Source organism: Bos indicus x Bos taurus, chromosome 4 (genome assembly GCF_003369695.1).
Source record: "Bos indicus x Bos taurus breed Angus x Brahman F1 hybrid chromosome 4, Bos_hybrid_MaternalHap_v2.0, whole genome shotgun sequence".
Lineage (NCBI taxonomy): Eukaryota > Metazoa > Chordata > Mammalia > Artiodactyla > Bovidae > Bos > Bos indicus x Bos taurus.
The window spans coordinates 26,956,612-26,979,128 of record NC_040079.1 but is presented as its reverse complement, the minus strand read 5'-3'; the positions used below and the strand labels follow the sequence as shown (position 1 = coordinate 26,979,128).

The window sequence follows — 22,517 nt, the reverse complement described above, 5'->3', positions numbered from 1 at the left end:
CCGCCCTCCCTCCCCGGCGCACCCGGCTCCGGTACCCGGCCTCGCGGCGGTGGCGGCGGTGGAGGCGGCGGCGGCGTCTGCTCCGGGAGGCAGCGGCGGTGGCGAGAGCGGCCATGGAGGCGGGCGCCGGGGCCGGCGCGGGCGCCTCGGGCTGGAGCTGCCCGGGCCCAGGTCAGAGCGCCCCTCCCTCACCTCACCAATGCCTCTCCTTCCTCTTCTCCATCTCTCCTCCCCCTAGACCCCCACGGCCTCTGCCCCCTCCGCTACTCCCCACCTTGACGTCCGAAGTCTTCCTCCTCCCTCCATCCTGCCCCCAACCCGGGCCCGGTCTCCATCTTTCCCGGCTGGGTCTTCCCCACACTGGCCGCATCCTCCTTGGCAGTCCCTGCCCTGAGCCTTCTCAGTCTCGACTCTCCAGCCTCATACCGCGTCCAGCCCTAGGGTCTCTACAGATCCTGCACCCGCTCGCACCCCTAAAGCTTCTGAGCGCGGGGCGCGGGTGGGGTGGACGAAGTCTAGGGAGAGATGGAGGGGAGGGGAGGGGCTCCGGTCCACGCGACCCCCGCCAGCCATCGCCGGCCCCCCTCCCCACCTTCTCCTTAGGCGCACTACCTCACCCATTCAGCCTCTTTACTGGCTCCTACCCTCTGCCATTCTTGTCCATCTTACCACTCTTCCCCTCTGGGCTAAAGAGACACACACCCTTTCTGCCTGTGCAAGGGAGAGGAGCCTGGAACAGAGGTTGCAGAGGAGGATGGGCAGGGCAGGGCGGGGTCCCCAGAGGCCCAGCCTGAGGGGCAGCTTGGGGAGAGGAGTCGCAGTGCCTGGGAGAGTGAGCCAAGTACTTCCACCGGAATGAAAATCCCAAGGGCTCCGAAGGGCTAGAAGGTGTGTCCCTTCCCCTCTCCGCCTCACCCCAACCACCCTGGCACCCCACAATCCCTCCTCTCTCCCTGCTCACAGGACCCACAGTGACCACTTTAGGCTCCTATGAGGTGTCCGAGGGTTGCGAGAGGAAGAAGGGCCAACGCTGGGGGTCCCTGGAACGGCGGGGTATGCAAGCTATGGAGGGTGAGTTTTCCCATAAAGCTTTCTTTCCTTCCCCCTCACCCAATTTTCCTTCCTCCCTCTGACCCTCCAGAACTCTGAGCCAGGACACACACCTTCCCCCTAGTTCAGCTCAGCACCTGCTAGCCCTCCTCAGGGCTCAGGCTTTGAGGGAAGTTCAAGGTACATCCTTTTGGGGTTCTAATCACCAGCTAACCAGGTTGTGTGTCCCGAGGGAGCTGCCAGACAGAGAAAGAGGCCTCTTTGGACAGAGCTTTGAAGCAGCCTTTCAGCAGGGGGTTTGTTCTCTCTGCCTCCCGACCCAGATCCCAAGCTGTCTCTTATTTTGAAAAGCAGGGAAGTGAGCATGTGAACTGTCTTTCTGGTGCTGCCACCACTGACTTCAAATGGAAGCCTGGTGGCTTTGGTTCTCTAGGCTATCTTACTGCCTGAAAGAGGGAGCCTGGGAAGGGGGCTGCTGAAAAGGCCAACCTCCCAACACATGTGTATTCCCACCACACCCATGTGACTTGGCAGTTGCTGCCAACACCCGGAGGATGCTAGAAGGATGCTGGTCCTGTTGCCAGGACTTCCTGTGAAGGGTCCCAAGGTCCCTGTGCACATCCAGTGTGGACAATCTTGCCCCCGCCCCGCCACCCCGGGGAGACAGATGATGCCAGGGGTCCCAGATGAATCTTAGGCTGTGGTTACTGGACAAAACCAGACCAGAGATTCAGAATTTTAAAACAAAACAGTTGCCATCCAGATAAGGTTTTGCTATTTAGAGGAACTGCATTGCAGTAAAGGAGGGGGTGCTTGCCAGCCAGAGACTGGAGACCAGCACACCCCAGTTTCTTAACTCATTAAAATGGCAGGCTTTCTTTTACACACAAGTACAACCTATGACTTCCCCCTAAAAACTGCCTTGTGGTCAGCAGGGGAGGAAAGGAGACCTCCAGACACTCAGCAGGGAAAAGAAAAGTGGACTGGGTAGAAAATTTCAAAAAGGCTATTCGATGGAATATGTTTGGAAGGGCCCCAGTGTTTGTCCAGTAAATCCTTTAGATCATTTCATTCAGATGTTCTCTTTCTCTGCCTACTGATAGGCAACACTTTCTTATCATGGAAAGGTTAGTTTCTCACAAGCCACTTGGATCGTTTGTAAACTTTGTACAAACCTCCAAACCGTAATTCTTGCCCTGTTTGGCTTAAAGACACACCCAGTGTCTGAATCCTTTCTTGACTACTTGTACCCAGAGACAAGGATGGAAGAAGCAGGTATCCTTGTGCAAGCCGGTCCCTGGCTGTTCAGTCCACCTGAAGGCAGTCCTTGGAGGCCCCAGAGGCAATATTGGTCCAGAAAGCGCCTGGGAGGGGGATGGATACCTCCAAACTTGACTCTCACACCTCGGAGCTCCTCAGGCATGCAGGTGCTGCCCAGGGGCTCCTTGGGGGACACCAGGTGGCACTATTATACCATCTCTGCCCTCTAAGGACAGTGAGGTGGAGGGCCCTCTAAGGACTGGGGAAGAAAGTTGGCTCTTACTGGCGGGATGTTGCGGGGGGTTCTCTCCTAGGGGAAGTGTTACTCCCAGCTCTCTATGAGGAGGAAGAGGAGGAGGAAGAGGAAGAAGAAGAGATGGAAGAAGAGGATGATTCAGGGCAGAAAGGTGGCAATGCGGGCTCCCTGTCGATGAGCAAGCACCGAGGCCTGAGCCTCACGGAGACGGAGCTGGAGGAGCTAAGGGCTCAGGTGCTGCGGCTGGTGGCAGAACTGGAGGAGACCCGGGAGCTGGCAGGGCAGCACGAGGATGACTCTCTGGAGCTGCAGGGTGAGCACCTGTGATGGGGCTGGAGGGCTTGGGCCCAAAGGCACTGGGTCCCCAGCCTGACACCAGCTCCCCTGTCCCTGCAGGGCTCCTGGAGGATGAGCGGATGGCCAGCGCCCAGCAGGCAGAGGTGTTCACTAAGCAGATCCAGCAGCTCCAAGGTAATTTCTTGCACTTGGACTGGCGGGTAGGCAGTCATCTGAGTACTTGTGTCTTGAGGGTTTAGCAGAGGCACAGCAGACCAATGGAGCCGAACTCGGTACTTTCTCCTCACTTTCTTCTACTATTCTTACCCTTTTCTCCTCATCTCTCCATTACCCTCTTAATTTCCGTTTTTGTTTTTTTTTGGCACCTCTAACTGACTCTTCTGTCCCCCTCCTCCTTCCCTTTTTTTGCCCTCCCATTTCACCCCCTTTCCTTGAGGCTAACTCCCTCTTCTCCCCTCAGTCTCTCCCCTTCTCGTCCCTTTTTCTTTGTTCTCCTGGTCAGTGCCAGGGGTAGGTAGTCAGGGTTGAATTGCAAACCATATTACTTTTTCCCCCATCCCTCCAAGAGCATCATGGGAAGAGTGGTGAGCCAATGAGAAGTGACAGGACGGGACTCAGATGAGAACACTTCTCTTGCTACTGAGGACCGAGCTGCTGCTGCTGCTGCTGCTAAGTCGCTTCAGTTGTGTCTGACTCTGTATGACCCCATAGACGGCAGCCCACCAGGCCCCGCCGTCCCTGGTATTCTCCAGGCAAGAACACTGGAGTGGGTTGCCATTTCCTCCTCCAATGCATGAAAGTGAAAAGTGAAAGTGAAGCCGCTCAGTCGTGTCAGACTCTTAGCGACCCCATGGACTGCAGCCTAGTGGCCCCCAAAGCCCTTTTGTTTCTAACGCCCACGTCTCTGGGAAGCAGCAAGGCAGGCATCCTACAGTCCACTGTGCCACCAAATAAAGAGGCAGGTTTTGTTACATCTGTGGGCTTTGGGAAGGTTTTGGGGAGCTGCCCTAGAAAACTGCAGGGACTCTCCAGGCAGAACTGAGATCAAGCCAAAAGAGAAGTATAAATGGAAAAATAAGGAAGGCTGGCAAGCAGGCCTGGAGAGGAGCAAGCCAAGGTGGGAGAGGAGGAGGGAAAGAGGAGGGAAAGAAGACGTAAGCAAAGGTAGAAAATAAAACAGGAAAAGTAGACAATAAAGGTGCTGAGGTGGTGGGGAGGTAAAAGTGTTAGTCGCTCAGTCGTGTCCGACTCTTCGCGACCCCATGGACTGTAGCCCACCAGGTTCCTCTGTCCATGGGATTCTCAAGGCAAGAATTCTGGAGTGGATTGCCATTCAGGGAGGGAGAGAAACTGCAGGAGCCATGTTGCTCTGGGGAAAGAGTGTGAGCATTGTTTCTCAGGTCACCTAGATTCTTGAGCCCAGTTCTGGCACATAACAAGCTTTGTGATCTTGAGCAAGTCACTTTTATCTTTCTGAGACTCAGTTCCTTAGCTGTAAAATAGGGCTGACTTATATGCTTTATCAACCATTTATTGAGTGCCTGTATACTTGGAGGACTAGCTATGGACAACATAGATCAGATCCCTGCCCTAATGAAGAGTACATTCTGATGGGAAAGGCAGAAAACAGACAAACACCATCAGTTCAGGAAGAAAATATAACAATATGATGTGGATGGGGGTAAGATGGAAGTGTATTTTTGATAGAGTAGTTAGAAATGTCTGAGAAGGGGTCATTTGAACTAAGACCTGAATCATGAAGAAGATCTGAGGGACATGCACACCAGGCAGGTGAATTAGCAACTGCAGAAGCTCAGAGGCAAGAATAAGCTTCATGTGTTTGAGGGATATCATGGCTGGAGCAAAGTGTTTGTGGGGGATTTTGCTAAGAGAGAGTTCTGAGAAGTGGGAGAGTTCAGATTACAGAGGACCTTATAAGCCAGCTGAGAGGTTTGACTTGTATTCTAAGTATAGTGGAAAACATGGGAGGGTATTAGCCAGGGCTGGAGGGATATGATCCACTTTACATTCTTAAAAGAATACTTTGGCTACTCTGTGGAAATTGAATGACAAGAAAAGAGTCAAAACAGTTGAGTCTGGTCAGCAAATAATTGCAATAGTCCAGCAAAGAAATGATGGTTATTTGGATTAGAGCAGTAGAAATGGAGATGATTGAGAATACAATTTGAAATTTAGAGCTCTCAGGACTTGCTGAATTGGATTGGGGGATAAGAGAGGCATGAAAGATGACTTTGCCTTGAGAAACTGAATGGATGGTGGTGTCATCTACTGGAATGCGAACAACTTGACAAGGAACAAATTTCAGGGCTAGGAGAACCCTTTAAGACATGTTTTCTACATGTTGAGTTTGAAATGGCTATTGACATCTAAGTCAATATATTAAAGGAAGCTGCTGGATATATGAATCCAGAACCAGAGGAGAAATCAGGACTGAGGATATAAATTTGGGAGTCATTAGCATATAGATTACATTTGAATCCATGGGAGATCACAGTGAAATCACATGGAGAGATACAGGAAAAGGAGAGAAAAGGGTTCCAGGGATGCTCTGAAAGTTAAAAGTCTCACAGGCAAGGAGAAATGAACAGAGACTGAAGTAGGAGGAACCACTGAAGCATTTGGTTACCTGGAAGCCAAGAGCAGAAAGTGCTTCAGGGAGACAGTGATCAGCGCTGTCAAAAGTTGCTAAGTAAGACGGCCATTGGTTTGGGCAAGACGGAGGGCTCTGAGACATTTCAGTGAAGATAGAAGCCTGACTATACTGAGCTTGAAGAGGAAAGGGGAAGTGAAATGGAGAAGGTTGAGTACGCATAATTCCAGTAGTCCTGTCTTGGAGAGAAGCAGAGAAACAACGGAAAAGAAGTCAAGGGACAGCTCCTGGTGTTTCGTTTTTGGGGGATGGGTCACACTGGATCATGTTGGTATGATGAAAGAAAGGATCCGCTAGAGCATTAGACCTCACGTAAGCCCAGGGGTGGGATGGGGCGGCGGGTGGTGGTGGGGGTGGGGGGGGTGCTGCAGGTCTGGGTGGTGGTGGTTTAGTCACTAAGTCATGTCCAACCTTTGCAACCCCGTGGACTATAGCCTGTCAGGCTCCTCTGTCCATGGGATTCTCCAAGCAAGAATTCTGCAGTGGGTTGCCATTTCCTTTGCCAGGGGATCTTCCCGACTCAGGAATCGAACCCGGGTTTCCTACCTTTCAGACAGATTCTTTACCCACTGAGCTATGAGGGAAGGTTTGGGGCAGGCACTCAAAGCCCACGCCACGGAGGAGTCCTTGCGCACGCGCGTTGCCCGTTTCCGCCAAGAGGGGGCGCGCGCGGCCTCAGAGGTAGCTGGTGTTGAGAGGCCGTTCCGGCCGCCACAGCCCTTCGGGGGCTGGGACCGGCCGGCGGCGGGAGGCCCCGCCCAGAGAGACCGCTTGGTGAGGGGCGGGCCAGTGAGATGGAGGCCATAACCAGTGAGTGAGAAGTGATTTTTCTGTGCCCCTCGTCCGGCTCCAGGGCCTTCGGCGTCGCCCCGATAGCCCCAGTCTCACTGCCAACCGGCGCTGGCTCTTCAGCACCCCGGTCCGGCCTTTCCAACTCCTAGCGAGGCCGCCCCAGTAAGGGGCCGCCCAGCCCAGCCTCCAGATAAGGTCCTCCCTGGTGTCCGCAAGCTCCACCCCGCTGCCCCTGTGTGTTTCTAATTAAGAGCTTTTCAAGGTTGACCCTCCGTCATTCAGTGGATCTGAGAATGTCCTTTTTTTTTTTTTAAAGACATAGAGGAAAACCTCAGGGATACTTGAACCTGAACATCAGGGGCAGAGTGGGGAAGTGGAGGTTTCTGACAGAAAACCCACCCGGGCCTTTATCCTAATGGCCAGTGACTTGTGTGTCTCCCCCACTAGGCTATATGCTCCAAGGGGCAGACTGTTCAGTAGTAAAAAGGGCAAGGACTTTGTTTCCTTCGAATAGGAAGGAAGTCAGAGAATCTAAGCAGAGATGTTTGGGCTTGGCACAGAGGTGATCAACTAATACTTGTTGAGTAGACTAAGTAGAGGAGACAGCTAGGATGCTTGCAGAGAAAGGAAGACTGGCAAAAGGTGTGCCCGGAACCGCACCTGTGAGCTTGGCAGTGTAGGGCCAGAGACCTTCCCCCATGCCTCCGGACTCCCCATCGGCCCAGCGTTTATGTCTGTAGTATGTCCAAGTTTTTCTAGTCAAACCTCCATTTTCTGTTCTAGTGTTTGTTTGTTTTTAATACCCAAACATACAATTCTGCACCTGTAGTCCTCAGTAAAAGTTTGTGAACTAGATGTATCCCCTGCCTCATTTATGCATGTATACAGCAAATATTTATTGAGTACATTATGCTAGGGTCTCTGGCAGATCCTGGAGCTATAATGGTGAGCAAAACAGACACGATTCCTGTCTTAATGAAGCTTGCAAGTGAAGGGGAGGCCAGCGTTTTAATAACACACACGCTGCAAAGTACAAGGGGCTATGAGAGCATTTAATGAAAGACTTCGCTTAATTTATTGAGAAGGTTGGGGTAGAGGCTAGGGAAGGTTGAAATCTGAAGGGAGTTGGGGGCAAGGGTTAGGGAGAGGCTGCCTTGCAAAGAGTTTGTGGGAAAGTCCTGACCCTCCTAACTGAATCCTAATTTCCTAATCCTGACCCCCAAATTTTGAATTCTGTGTTGGTGGCAATATCTTTTTACTCTTGCTCCACATTTAGGTTCTCCTGATTCCCAATGAGTACCTCTATTCAGAAACCCTGAGATGCTTCACAGATACTGAGAGCTCTGACATGTTTATTTTGTACATTAGAACATATTATAAAATATAGGCTTGTTGTGAAAACTATCAAAGCAGTGATATATATAATGTGGAAAGTAAAAGTCCCTCTCACATGCTAAATCATTCCTTAGCAGCAACTGTGTTTTATGGTTGAGGACTTCTATCTTTCCAGACCCTTTTCTATGTCTCTATATATTTGTGTTATATACTATACGTATAAATATTTTTGCAAAAATGGATAATACCATGTATTTTACAGCTCATTTTTCTTTCTAGTTAGTATATTATGGAAACCCTTTCATGTTTTCTCTATAGATCTACCACTTTCTTTTAAATGGCAGCCAATATTCTATTTCATCTTCTTCAATTTAAACAATCCCTTATTAATTGGCATCTAGTTTATTTCCCCATTGTTTGGTTACCTTGCTATGAGCTTATATTTGAATTTCAGCTGTGAGCTCTAAATACACATTGTTTTGGTACCAGCACTTAACACAAGCAGTTCGTGGAAAATCTGAGCCTCTGTAATTTCTAAGCTCCCAGACTGAATAGATGAGAATAATCTATAAGTGTTTTTTTAGTAAGATACTTTTTGGGAAGACTCAGGGCATAAGTAAAATGCTAAAAATTAGGTCTGGTCTTTAACTGTTAGGTGATTTCTTAGAAGTACCTAATACTTTTTGCTTGGGGTAGCCTAATTTGTTTTTTTGTTGTTGTTGTTTGTCTTTGGGGTTTTTTTTTTTTTTTTTTTGCCTAATTTGTTTTTGATGCAAAGCCTCAAGATCTGCTTTCCTATTGTACCTTACTACCTAGATTGACTGTGTTCTCTTAGGTATTCCCTTTATTCCACATCAGGTGAAGCTGTACTTCTCTGATGGGGTAGAGACCAGGTTGTCAGGAGTTTCCAGATAAGAAATAAACCTGCCTTTTAACTTTGTGCCTCTAGAATACGGTTGGTTATCCTCTTGATCATCTCAATATCATCTTTGGGCTTTGCAGGTGAGCTTCGGTCCTTGCGGGAGGAGATTTCCCTGTTAGAGCGTGAAAAGGAATGTGAACTTAAGGAAATAGAACAGGAGTTGCACTTAGCCCGGGCTGAGATCCAGACTCTGCGGCAAGCAGCGGAGGACTCCGCGACTGAACATGACAGTGACATAGCCTCGCTGCAGGAGGACATCTGCCGGATGCAGAATGAACTCGAGGACATGGACCGAATCCGAGGAGAGTACGAGATGGAGATCACCTCCCTCCGTGCAGAAATAGACATGAAGAACTCTGACCCTTCCAATAGTTTCAGTCTCTCAGATTTCTCTGAGATGCAAGGTATGAGAAAGTGAGCCCTCCTCCCGGTCTGTGAGTCAAATCAAGCAGAGGGAGCTAGGCTGCGAGAAGGTGGGCTTAGATCATGAATTGGGAACCTGTAGAAGAAACTTCTAGGTGGGATTCAAGACTGTAAGAGAGAAAAGCTTGAGGTCATGTAACCAATCTATGATGGTATAAGAAACAGTACCATGGAGATGTCCCCTGAGAATTCTTCCTCACAGAGCCATCGATCATTTGTTGATTTGCCTGTGCTAAAGCCCTTCCTGCTTCCCTAGTGGCTCAGATGGTAAAGAATCTGAATGGAGGGCATGGCAACCCACTCCAGTATTCTTGCCTGGAGAAGCCCCTTGGACAGAGGAGCCTGGTGGACTGCAGTCCATGGGGTCACAAAGAGCTGGACATGACTGAGCAACTAAGCACAGCATTGCACACAGCCTTCCCCAAGTAGAAGTTTTAGGGGGCGACAAACCAGAGCACAAGACAGCTGGAGAGGAACAGAGGTTATTTCTAGTAATACATGAGGTACACAAAAGCTTAGAGCTCTGCTCAGAGTCTCCCAGTGAGTTGCTAGGCTTCATGACATCAGAGACTTTGCCTTTATTCTGAGGCTAGATTTATGATCTGAGTATAATGGGAGGCCCTGTACTAGGCCAGGTCAAGCAAAGGCAGTCAACAAGGAATCAAAAGAACTTCAAGTTTTCCCAGCTGTAACAGGCTTCTCAGAAGCGCCTTTGGACTGATATACTCTGAGAAGGAGGTTAACACAGTTGGAAGGCTTGGGCTGTTCAGAATCTCAGCTCTGCTAATTAGCAGGATAAACTTAGCCTGGTTATTATCTCATGGTTTCCATAGCTGTGAAAATTGATTAATAAAACTTTATAGTTGGATGGGATTCTGGAACAGGAAAAGGACCTTAGAGAAAACGTAGAGAAATCTGAATAAAATATAGAGTTTAGTTAACAGTAATATACCAGTGTTCATTCCTTACTCATGACAGATGTACCCATGGAAAGATGTTAACAAGAGGGGAAGCTGGGTGAAAATACTCCCAGGGAATTTCGCACTATCTTTGCAACTTTTCTGTAAATCAAAAACTGTTCTAACACTAAAAGTTTATTTAAAAAGGAAGAAAGAAAGAAAACCTTATAGGGCTTTTTTGGGGATTAAATGAAATGCCTAGTATGCTGAAAGCACTCACACACAACTAACGCCAAGGCGGGAATCATCCGGTCTAATGCTTAGCACATGGTTAGCTTTTATTAAAGATTAGTTTCCTTCCTTCCTTCTACGGTAATCTGGAGTATGCCGAAAACTTTTGAGTGGACTAAAGAAGGAACACTAGAAGTGAATGTCAGGGTGTTGACTCTTAGAGTGGGAAAGATAGGCCTTGGGCTCTAACTGGAGCAAGTTAGTGTTCTTTAAACATCAGCAGAATTAGTATTCTGAGAGAATTAATTCTTCATCATGAAAAAACAAAGCAGATATGTGTGTTTCTATTTTCACATCATGAAAAAGTATTGGTATCTGGAACTTAGGATCTGTGCTGGGCATTTTAACCAGATCTCTGCTGATGCTTGTGGATGTATAATTTGTGGGTTCAGTTGTGGTGAGCTTTTTTGCTGGCAGATAAAAAAGATCATTAGAAAGAATTCTTGACCATGTGCAGGCCGATGGATTGGGTGTGATGATAAAGGAAGTAAAAGGACAACAAGAAGTGCAAGGATGCCTGGGTTGTCTCTGAAAGCTGAGGACTGGCAGTTCACACTCTCAGCTTTTTGTACTAAAAGTGTAAGGACAATAACCATAAACAGTTGAATGGGAACTTTAAATACAATAAACCAAAAACCCTCACAATTAATTCATTAAACCCTCAAAAGCTCCTAAAAATCTGAAGACGCTGTCTTGGTTGGTTTTGCTTGTTTCCCCTGCCACCTCCGCACCCCCCCCCCCGGCCCTCTTGGTTGAAGTTTTGAAGATGGACACCCAGGGCCAGTCTTCTGGGAAGTTGAAAATAAGGGCAGCACACTGAAAGAGGACAAAGACCCATTGCAACTTGAAACTTTCTGGGCCCCGTCTTCTAAACCTCTGCATGGGGTATCTCATCTGTCTCTAGAAAAAGAAACTCTTCAGCTTTCTGCAGCCAGATTTCTGGGCTAGAAAACTGGGGGCTGGTCATCTGTGCTTCCTCCCTGGGGTCTCACCTCTCCGCCTGTCCTCTGCAGAAGAGTTGCAGCAACTGCGGGAACGTTACCACTTCCTGAACGAGGAGTACCGGGCCCTGCAGGAGAGCAACAGCAGCCTCACAGGGCAGCTTGCAGATCTGGAGAGTGAGAGGTACAGCCCACAGGCCCACAGGGCTCTTTAGGACAGGGCTATTCCCTGAGTAGAACCACCGAAGGCAGATGTCAGGCTCCCCAGCCTTCCTCCACTGTGGGAGAGCTGGTCTTTCCCATGGTATTTGAAGGGTTTGAATACTGCTGAGAAGCAGGTATGGGGATCCAACCAGATGTCTCAGGACTAGAGCTGGGCGAGTTCTGAAATTTCATTTTCTTCCACTATAGGCAGTTAGGTCTGGTTGGCTCTGCTCTGGAGTAGAGGAGAAGCAAGTCCTTTATTGTCCTCCCAGACTTGATCCAGTCTAAGGATGCACTGCTTCCAAATTGGAGCTGGCTTCACTCCAGTCCCAGCCTGGAGCCTGACTCGACTAGTACCCTTAGGGTCTCTCAGAGCCAGACATGCCTTTGCAGGTTGAGGTGCTGGGGACTTTTTCTGTCATCCTTCAAGTGTGTTTGAGAGGTAAATCACAAGAGAAGGCTCCTTAACTGTCTTTTGCCTAAAATGAAGGCATCAGGACCAGGCATACTTGGCCGGTTGTGCTGGGCAGAACGCTCTCCCGAATGTGGCTCTGGGGTTCTGAATTACAGGACACGAAGAGCAACAGAAAGGTGGCTGGAGTCCCAAACGCTACGGACTATGAGGTCAGCAGAGTCTCAGACCTCAGAAGAGGATTTCCTGGAGCCCGATCCTGGAATGCATTTGTTGCGGCAGCAGCTGCTGGGAGCCAAGGAGCAGATGCATGACATGCAGAGCAAGGTAGGGAAAGGCCAGCTCCTTCACTGCCTCGCTCTTACCTTCTCCTGGCCTGTGTCAGCAGCATCTCCTTAGACACAAGGTCAACAAGGGAGACAGGTGCTATGGCAAGAGATCAGACTCTGGGGTCTCACTTGTGTGCCTTTCATGGAATATTCCAGTAAAAGTACTGCCATACTCTGCCTAGGTCCATTCCCAGAGTTCATATGGTCCCTGTAGTAATTCAGGCTTCCTGTTCCATTTCCCACACAGTGTAAGAAATTGACTTGTGAGTTGCAAGAGCTACATCACCATCGCCGGACCAGCGAGGAGGAGCAGAGGCGGCTGCAGAGGGAGCTCAAGTGTGCACAGAATGAGGTGCTTCGGTTTCAGACGTCCCACAGTGTCACCCAGGTAAACACGGATAGGGCTGGGCACCAGGGGAGGGCAGAAGGGCCCGATTGGAGTTACCGCTTCCAGGGAGGATGAAGGCAGAGGTGGGCTGCACTCTACTGACTCTTGGCCTGCAGCCAGGGGTACGGCCAACTGGAGAGCAAGTGGAGAAGTCACACAGCATTGCATTCTAGAATGGTAGTCATGATGGAGCGTCTGCTGCAGAGAAGAAACTAAACGCTAATGCCCAGGGGAGCTCCTCAAGATGTCTGCTCGGCAAAAAGAACCACTCTGGTGTGGAGAGGGGTCTGCTGATTTCTGAGAGTAACCACTCTTCCCACATCCTCCCCACCACAGAACGAGGAGCTGAAGACCAGACTCTGTGCCCTGCAGCAGAAGTACGATGCTAGCCAGGATGAACAGAGTGAGCTCTTGAAGGTGCAGCTACAACTTCAGGCTGAGCTCCGGCAGCTCAAAGTCATGAAAAGCACAGTAGAAAGCCAGAGTGAGAAGGTAACAGCAACCCGAGATGAGGGGCTGCTCAGGTGCCAAGAGGTTTGGGCAGGGTGGGGAGAAGAGTAGAGCGTTGAAATAGCTCCAGCTGCCACCTGTATGGCACTGCAGGTCCAGGACTCCAGCTGCCCTCGAGTCCCCCATTGGACCAGAGGGCAGCGTGTAAGCGCAGGGCAGGGACCAGTGGATTCTCAGACTGTGTCTGAGGGCGATTCCAGCAGAAGAGTGAGTGGGTGGAGGACTACAGAGGCACTGCCCCAGGCCCCCTCCACCGCAGGAGCTACAGTGCCAGCTACAGAAGCTGCAGCTGCAGTGCCAGAGCATCTCATGTGAGAAGGACAAGCTGCTGGACGTGCAGCAGCACCTGCGGGACACTCTGCGCTGCCATGAGGCCGAGGTGCAGCACCTCAGGGGTGTTGTGACCACCTACCAGGAGAGCAGCGAGAAGGTAAAACAAGCTTCAGGTGAGGGAGAAGGTAGCCCGGCAGACCCTCCCATGAGAGGCTGGGTCCGCAGGAGAAAAGGATGGTAGTTCTATGGAGGAGCTGTTGGTGAGGAGACTTTATACCTTACTATTAGAACCATAATCACATCCTGTCATTCATGAAGAACATATATGTAGGTCCATATACACAACTATGACTGTGCCCAGTGGAAAGGTGACCTCAGAGGGTCACAACACACTCGGCTTCCTGTGATTTTAAGTCCGAAATGACTGTAGAAAGGAGGCCCTTTCCCTTCCCTGCCTCCCCAGAGAGGAAGCCCCCAGTATCTGTGGAGAGCCTGTTAGGGATTCGTCCATCTCAGGGAGTTCCCCCCTAGACCTGGAAAGGACAGGGTAGGACCCCCTTAGCCCCTGCCCGAGAGGAGAGAGTGTGGCCATGGGTCTCTGGGGATAATGGCGGGGTCTGCCTCCCCACCCCAGAGTGCAGAGGTCCACGCCCAGCTGCAGGAGACGAAGCGGCTGTACCAGTGCAGCCAGGAAACACTGGACCGGCAGAAGCACATGTATGACCAGCTGGAGCAGGAGTTCCTGCTCTGCCAGCAGGAGCTGCAGCAGCTCAGGAGCACCCAGTCCATCCTAGAGGACAAAGGGAAGTGTGCTAATAAGGTAATTGTAACTAAGACAGGTGAGGTCTCCCAAGCCTTGGAGAGAGGAAGTAGAGGGGCAAGAGATGAAGTCATGCAAACGAAAGGCTTGATGGACTTCCTGTCCAGTCAACAGCTGAGTGTGGAAAGGCAGGGAACAGAGACAGAACCCATGCTGTTAACATTAAAACTTTGACTTGACCTTCACTTTGAGCCTGAGCTACAGCTTAGTAGAATCAATACATCTGGGTCCAGTCTGAACACCTGAAGGTTTTACACATGATTCCATGAGTGTAGACTTTATACTTTATTTTTAGAACTATAGTGAAATCCTGTCATTTGTGGAGGAGAACATACACGTAGGCCCATATGCACAACTATGACTGTTAGAACTAGAAAGAGAAGGTCCAGTTTTCTGAGGCAGATTGTAGCTGCTCTTGTCAGAAGGCATGGTTGGTGCCCTGAGTGCTGATTGTTATTAGAAGAACCTGGGCTTTTCCAGGATTTATTCCATGACTTCAGAGTAGTTAAATTCTCAACTCAAATCTTACCCTTTTTAAATTGAGCAGAATATTACTCTTACCTCACTTTGTTTTAGTGAAAAATCCTGGTGATCAATAAGGCCTTCCTTCCTCACTTTCCCTTTTCTCCATAGTGTGTAAAATGCAAGTCATTATTAATTAGCCTTATTGAGTACTTTCAGCTCCTGATCACTGGCAGGAAATGGAAAAATGTCAACACATGATGCAAAATACTGCTAGAATACTCATTTGCTCCTGCCACAGCAGGCTATGTCTCCAGGGGAAGGCCTTCCGAAGACACAGAGCTGGAGATGTTTTTTGGGCTGCCCTAGTAGTCCACCTGCCTTTCTACACCCAGGCTCACTTTCCCTTCTCCCGCCACACCGACTCCATTGAGAGGGCCAGGGGGTCCATATCCCGCTCATCACTTCCTCTACTAGGGGAGGGGACCATAGGAAGGGAGAAGGATGTTGGCACACAGAGGCAGTCTTTTCTCTAGTCCTAAAAGAGCATTGAGACTAGTCTGATACTAGAAGATTGGGTTTTTGGAGTCATAGGATACTTTAGTCTTCTCAACCCCAGCTTAGCAATAGTTCATACTTCTCTAAAGATTTTTAAAGCTGATGATGAAAACAAATATGGGGGGAAATTAGGGTGAAAGTACATCCTTATTGGTAAGGAACATAATCAGTTATAGAAACAACTGGAAAACTAGAATTCCCAGCACGGTGGGAAAATGGTCTTCACCAGAGGAAAGAAGCAAGGGGGAGGTAAGAAGGGAGGGGCATTGCCAACACTCTCTTGAAAACCACCCTCAGAGAGGACTAGTAGGCAAAATATCCAGCACAGCCAAACTTCAGCCCTGAGCCGCCTGCTGGGGTTCCCGTTCAACATCTAGGCCTCTAGGGGGCGCAGTGGGGCTTGGGGTGATCAGTCTAAGGTGACCACAGGGCGGGAGATCCTGGAGAATCACAGAACAGAACACAGGCGTGGTCCGCTGACCACCCTGCGTGCCCCGCCCCATCCACAGTGTGATGCGCTGCTCTTCAGACTGACAGAATTGCAGGAGACTTACAAAGCCAGCCAGAAGGAGATGGCACAGCTGCAGATGGAGCAGTGCGAGCTCCTGGAGGAGCAGAGGAGGATGCAGGAGGAGCAGGGCCAGCTACAAGAAGAGCTGCACAGGCTCACGTTCCCACTCCCCAAGTCTGGTCTCTTCCATAAGGTAATGGCGGCCAGGGCGGCCGTCAGCTGCGAGGCCCTTCCCGGATGTGAGCGACCTGAGGAGAAGTGAAAGGATGCAAAAGGAACTTTGTCTTAACTCCTCACTTTCTCACCAGTCTCCTCACACAAAACTGCTCAATATAGCCGATTAGGGCTTTAAATCTTGAAATACAACCTCAACTCTGGAATCTGTCCAGCATTTTAGATATTTAGTCCATCTGGAGAAAATGTCCTTGAAATCACTTTGTAAAAAGCAAAAGACATCCACCCACAGGAGGTCTTAACTCCTCCACTGGCAGGTCTGTGTAGAAAGACTCCCCTCCTATCCCAAGTGGGCTGAGCAAAGCCAACTCCTTTGAGGGAAGGGTCCCCAGAGGGAAGGAGGCAGAGGTCTTTCCGTGTAACTATCACAGTGCCGCCCACTTCCTTCCACTCCACCTCACAGAGTCAGGAGCTTCTCACAAAGTTACAGGACCTGTGTGAGGTGCAGATGCTCTACCAAGGCATGCAGGAGGAGCAGAAGAAACTGATACAGAACCAAGAGAACATAGTAAAAGAACAGTTAGAACTGCAAGGAGCGCTGCACCGTTTCAAGGAGTCCAGCTTCCGGGAAGTGTTGGAGAATCCCGAGGATCCCAAATGGCCTAAGTCCTCGAAGTGTGGTCACAACAAGGTAACCATAGCAAGAGGCAGGGAGACAGTTCTGGGGGCAGCAGTATGCTAGGGAAAGGTGCTCCATAGCAGGGTCTGAGTTCCGAAGGCCTGTTGGGCCAGGAGCAGAGAGGAAGCTGAAGCCCACTCATGGGCTCCTTAGTCACAGCTTTAGGTCTGGCCTGAGCTGCTCCTCCAGATGGATGCCCACCTGAAGCACTGTGATGATCAGGAAGTCTGTGATCTCCTGATACTTTGAACTCAGTCTCTTTAATACCTCATTTTCCAGATGTAGTTGGAAGTAGAGCAACCTAGTGTTTGTTTGGGTTCTTTAGGACTGACTCTAAACATGTTGTCTTTTCCTCATGAGCTGGTTGATGATTGAGAAGTTCACTTTCCAGTGATCCAAATTTGTAACCTTTTGGTGTTCTACATGAGGCATATCTGGGGCCATTTGTTTCTAAGAGAGAAATTCCCAGCATATGGGGTTCTTGGTACTGACCTCACTGTCTTCATTGGATTGGAACTTTGCAGCAGTAACAGCCAGGTCAGAGGCGTTAGACTAGAGAATCCATGTGTCTCAAACACCAGTGAGTGGTCAGGCCTCTGAGGTCATATTGGTGGAAATTTCTAAACAAGTATGTTCGGGATTGGGAGATGCATTTGGTCTGAGGCCTCAGTGTAGGCAAGGAAGAGCAGGAAGACAGTTTCCATTTAAGTGAGATCAATTTGTTCAGATATTAGCCTAGACAGGCAGATAGATGCATAGAGCAGCAGAAGTCCAAACCCTGCGATTTGGTTGATCAGGTTCCAGGGGCATCCGATTTCAGCCTGGATAACAGAGACCAGGAACCAGACCAGGAAATAGAAAATATTTCCTTAACTGATCAGATCTCATCCTGGGCATCAGCTGCCAAGGAGCCAGACCCAGAGGGCCCAGAAAGCATGCCCAGAAGCCAGATTTGGCATTGAGGCAGGAGAGGGGCTCGTAGTGAGACCCTGATTGGAAGTCTTCATCTTCCAAGGGAGGAGTTCTTCATATGCTCATGTTCGTGGCCAGGGCTGATTTTAGAATTGGGAGTGGAGGAGGGGACTGAGCCCCAGAGGTCAGGATAATGGATCCACCTGACTAAAAAAAGAGAAGGGAGGCTGAGTGACCTTGAGACCCACTCAGTGCTGCTCCAGGGAGAGAGGAGGTTACCAGAGCATAGCAGCCGGGGGAAATGAGAGCCCAGAAATTGCGGAGTGTCTGCCCTAGGAGATTTTCTCCAGTGAGTAAGAAATTGAAACATGCCAGGTACCTGCAGGCTAAGTGGAAGTCCTGGGCTGCGGTGAGCTGGGAGGGCCAGGTGTGCCATTTCCTGACCTGGGATATCAGACATCCTCACCAGGAGGGGTTCCACTGGAAGGACCACAGCGTCTGAAGTAACGCTGGTGTCTCTCCACCCACTCCCGCCAGTCCAAGATGATCATTGCCCAGATGCAGGCCCTGCAGGAGCTGTATGAGGCCAGTGAGACTGAGCAGGAGCTGCTGCAGCAGGAGCAGGAGCGGCTTCTGGAGGAGCGGAAGAGGCTGCAGGCCGACCTGCAGCTCTGTCTGGAAGAAATGCAGCTGCTCCAAGACCAGTCCCCTTCAATCAAGATGAGCCTGGACTCCTACAGGAAGAGTTATTCGAGCACGACCACCAGCAACGAAAACTGCCACAAGAGCTGCAACATCAATGACGATGAGGGCTACCAGAAGAGCTACAGCAGCAGCCAGGCCAGTGAAGAGAGCCTCCTCAAGAGCTACGAAAGCAGCACCAGTGCCAGCGAGTCCTATCAGCGGAGTTACCTCAGCAGCAGCAGCAGCAGCTCCGACACCTATAAGAGGAGCTATGGCAGCAGCAGCAGCTCCGACACCTGTCACAAGAGTTACGTCAGCAGCAGCATGGACGACGAGCTGGCCAAGCCTGGAGATGTGGAGGTAAAGGCAGTCAGGTGTCCGGTCAGACAGGGGACAATGGTTCTTGTCTCATTAGGAGAGGCCACGGGGAAGGGCCCGAGAGGTGAAGTGGGCAGCGGGCTGAGAGCTGAGCTGGGTGACCGTCAGGAAATGAATGAGGTGCTCTTCCCACTTCCTGTGGAGATACAGTTCCATCTGGACGGAAGTCTAAGATTCTGGACTTTTCATCAACACAGTCATGTGCTCTTCATGGGAAGAAATCCAGTGTTCTCCCCCTGGGCAGCTTCAGATCCTTTCGGCCAGTGTTTTGTACCCATGAGAAAAAAGGGCCCAGCGAAGAGAGCGGGTGGAGGGCAGGGGCTCCTCAGGGTGCCCTCCTCACTCCTCGCCCTCCACAGCACCTTGAGGACGTGGTCGCCAAGGTGCTGATCAAGCTGCAGGGTGTGCAGGCCATGTACCAGCTCAGCCAGGAAGAGCACACGCTGCTGCAGCAGCGAATGAAGAAGCTGCTGGATGAGCAGAAAGAGCTCAAGGAGGAGCTGGATGCCTGCGAGAAGGAATTCAAGGAGTGCATGGAAGGCCTTGAGAAGCCCGTCGCCTCCCAAAACGACAAGGATAAGAATGAGGTAACTGCTTTCAGCGAGGCAGGGCTTCTCATAGGTGTCTCCAGAACCCAAGGAGGTTGGAGTCCTTTCAGAGAGGCTGAGGGTGAGATGGGAGCTCACTGCTAGCTCTCTACAGGTGCCATCCTCCTGGTGGAGGGACAAAGCAGGGGCTGAACCCCAGGCAGCAGGGCAGTTTGCTGGGCCTCTGACGGGCATTTCTCAGGCGCCCACTGTTCTGGAATTTACTGATCATCAAGACCTCTTGAAATGATTTTTTTTTCCCCTCTGCCATTTTGTTCTCTCTTTTGTCCTAGAGCACTTCTGTAGAGTTGCATTTTTTTTACCTGCCAATTTTCTTTAGTTTGTGTGTATTCCACCTTGTCTCTTTAACTAGATTGTAAGCCCCTCAAGGACAGGGCCAGGTCTTTTGGATTTCTCATAATACCAAGCAGAGTGCTCTGCATGCCTAGGAATGGGATAGAGGGCATTGACTCTGACCAGGAGTAGTCCACTGTCCAGTGGGGGTCACTGTATGCATGGGAGAGGCTCAGAGAGCGGGAAACACATGGGCCTCTGTTGCTTAGTGTTGGTACCTACCTCGGGGGCCACAGTATGCTGCCAGAAGCCAGGAAGGACAAAAACCAGTGAGTAGTGAGCAGGGTTGGCAGTTGCCTTTGTTTCCAGGGCAAGGTGCAGGAGCCCAGTCTGGTCTCAGAAGGATACGACACAGTTCCTATAGTAATGATTGACCTGTTAGAGAAATAGCCTGAGTCAAGTCCCATGGTTCAGTTAGTCCAGCAGTCATTCCCCCACCAGTTCATAGTAAAAGCATAATTTAAGTCATCCTTTTTTTTTTTTATCACATTAGACTTACACTAAATGTAAGTCAGGTGCCTCAAGTTAGGGAGAACCTCTTTGTAAAACTGCTTTTGAGGCTCATTTTCCACGGTTTTCATGTTTTCTGTATTATCTGCCTCCCCCCGGGCTTTAGCAGGGAGATCCTGAGGCCGGGACCCCCAGACAGGGGCCAGACTGATCACGTAGGCCCAGCCACGGGTAATGGGCTCTCCACTACCAACAGATCAAAGAACTGCAGGCCAAGCTGCGGGAGCTGCAGCTGCAGTACCAGGCCAGCATGGATGAGCAGGGGCGGCTCCTGGCCGTGCAGGAGCAGCTGGAGGGGCAGCTACAGTGCTGCCAGGAAGAGCTCCGCCAGCTCAAAGAGAAGAAGTCCTCTGTTACCAAGGAAATCAGGGGCAAGAACGGCAACAAGAACATGAACAAGAATGCCAATGGGGTGAAAAATAAAAAGGTGGCCAAGCCAAGCCTAGAGAGTACTGAGAGCGGCCTTGAGACCACGAAGGTGAGTAGTAACCTTAGTAGTCAGACGAGTAGGAAGTTAACAGAGATCCTGGGAAGAAAATTCATCTTCATCACCACTGTGACCAGATGAGGTCACTGTAGAGAAGCTTCTGGGGTCTCTTAACTCGTCTATAGTAGATCCATCTTGGTAGTTGTTTGGTCCTCCCTTTTCTTTTGAGGTCAAGGGGAGGGTAGAATACGGACCACTCGGATCTGGAGCTTTAGCCCCCAGGCTAGATGACTGTTTCAGGTAGCCCAGTGCAATTTGTAGAGGGATGGGAGGTTGTTTTCCTAGATCACATGCCCAAGAGAAGCACCAAATGGATGAAAAGAAAGGAATTTATTCAAAGCCCTGTGTACACATAGGTGGAAGAAGATTGGATAAAATAGGAGCCACCATGCAAGGGTAGGAAACAGCAGTTGAGATGTAGGATCTTTAGCTCTGGGAACTGTTGGAAATGGCTAATAGCTGGATAGGTATAGTACCAGGTAGGTGTGGTCCCGGATAGACATGTGGTCCCAGGTAGGTGTGTGGTCCCAGGTAGGTTTGTAGTCCCAGGTAGGTGTAGTACAGGCACAGAGAAGTTGGGTGTGGCTACCCTCCACATGGTGCACAGGGGCATCAGTTGGGTCCTGGGACACAGTACTGTGTATGCACCATGACACACCAGGAAGCACGTGTTCCCGAGGTGGTTGAGCATCATCCTGAAGGTGACAGCAGCATCCCCGGTCCTGCCCCCGCCCACAGAATCTGGAGGTGGTGCTGTACTATAAGGCCAGCCACACATCCTTGGATGGTCCAACAAAGGAGGAGAAGAAAGAGGAAACAGAAGAGGAAAAGGAGGAGGAAGTCAAGGAGGGAACAAAGGAGGAGTCCCAGGACGGAATGGTTTCTGAGCCATCAGGTCCTAAAGAGGTTAAGTTCAAGGACGATCAGGAGGAGAAAGACGAAGAGTTCCCCAGCCAGGAGGGTAAGGACGAAGACGAGGAGGAGGAGGATGATGACGAAGAAGCTTCAGAGGAAAGCAACCCCCTCAAACTTTCTGAGAGCAAAAAGGTAACCATAGCTGAAGGCTAGATCATGTGGGAAATGGGATCTTGGTTGCAAGTGCCAGTGTTTGGGGGTGGCCCAGCCCTTGGATGGACTTTGGCAGGAACAAAGGCTGGAAGCTCTGAGGCACCACACTGGGGAAATGGGAGTAGAGGTGGGGACCACCTTTTCTGGGAACCGCAGTGTGCTGGTTGGAGTCCCACCTCCTTACATCAATGAGGTAGCCCTTGTCACTTCAGGAGGGTTCTTCACCCTCTGCTAGCGCTGCGCTGAGGACACTGATGGGCATTTCTGTCAGCCGGGGCAAGTCATCCAGTCCTGCTTTCCCGGGGTGCACCCCTAGGGCTGACTTCTGTTGCCGTGAGGGGTGTGGAGAGGCTGGTGTGCCTCCTGGGTTCTATATAGTATTACAGGCATGAGGAAGGGGGCGGAGCCCATCAGAAGTGCTGGGACATTCCATCTGTACAGCGGGGCCGTTGGCCAATCTCAGGAGGCCAACCAGAGCCCTAACCCTCTAGTTACCAGATCTTGGGAGGTTGGACAGGAGTGTCCTGGGTAACATACCAACGGTACAAAAACATTTGTATATTTTAACAACTGGTACATCTGTACAGGAACATACTAGCTGAATCTCTGCCCTGGTTGAAGTTAACTGGGGGCTCTGATTTCTGAAAGGTTTGATTAGTATCTGAAGAAGTCCTCAGTTTACAGTACTGATTATTTTTGTCCCTTTGAACACAGGGTAAGAAAGTAAGTCTCTTGTGGTGGGATGTCCCAGTCAACTCTTAAGGTTTTCTGGAATTTTCTGTCAGTCTGTGGCACGGGCCAAGGACCCAGTTACAGTTCTCTGTCAATCTTTTGACAGAGGACCTTGACTTAGGATGTGGGAAGTAGGAGTAAGCTCAGCCCCTCCTGCAGGGTTCCATTTCTTTGAGGTCTTTATATCCCGCCACATGCCTGTTCAGAACCTCCTCCTCAAAGATATCCTTGCCTCATGTGCCATCTTTCTAGACAGCAGCCTGGATTTTTCTACTTCAAAATCTAGTACATTTCTTGTGTCTGCTTATGGAGATGTCCCTTTGCCTCCATGGGTCCTGCCTCTTTTAC

General features: G+C 50.2%; 1 protein-coding gene across 6 annotated transcripts in view; it reads left to right on the top strand.

Annotated features, from left to right (window-relative positions):
- The first annotated feature begins 74 nt into the window (after nt 1-74).
- CCDC136 (coiled-coil domain containing 136) overlaps nt 75-22,517 on the top strand; it is a 28,094-nt gene continuing 5,651 nt past the window's right edge. Inside the window, exons 1-17 of one of the 6 annotated variants that reach the window (XM_027539049.1) lie at nt 75-171; nt 964-1,071; nt 2,625-2,879; nt 2,963-3,037; nt 8,664-8,987; nt 11,210-11,321; nt 11,912-12,080; nt 12,330-12,470; nt 12,807-12,962; nt 13,240-13,410; nt 13,888-14,073; nt 15,603-15,797; nt 16,242-16,469; nt 17,907-18,413; nt 18,791-19,018; nt 20,079-20,360; nt 21,108-21,416. In XM_027539049.1, the coding sequence (XP_027394850.1) occupies nt 114-171; nt 964-1,071; nt 2,625-2,879; nt 2,963-3,037; nt 8,664-8,987; nt 11,210-11,321; nt 11,912-12,080; nt 12,330-12,470; nt 12,807-12,962; nt 13,240-13,410; nt 13,888-14,073; nt 15,603-15,797; nt 16,242-16,469; nt 17,907-18,413; nt 18,791-19,018; nt 20,079-20,360; nt 21,108-21,416 (3,504 nt within the window). In that variant the 5' untranslated portion in view covers nt 75-113. The other 5 variants (XM_027539050.1, XM_027539051.1, XM_027539053.1 and 2 more) reach the window with 5 other exon arrangements.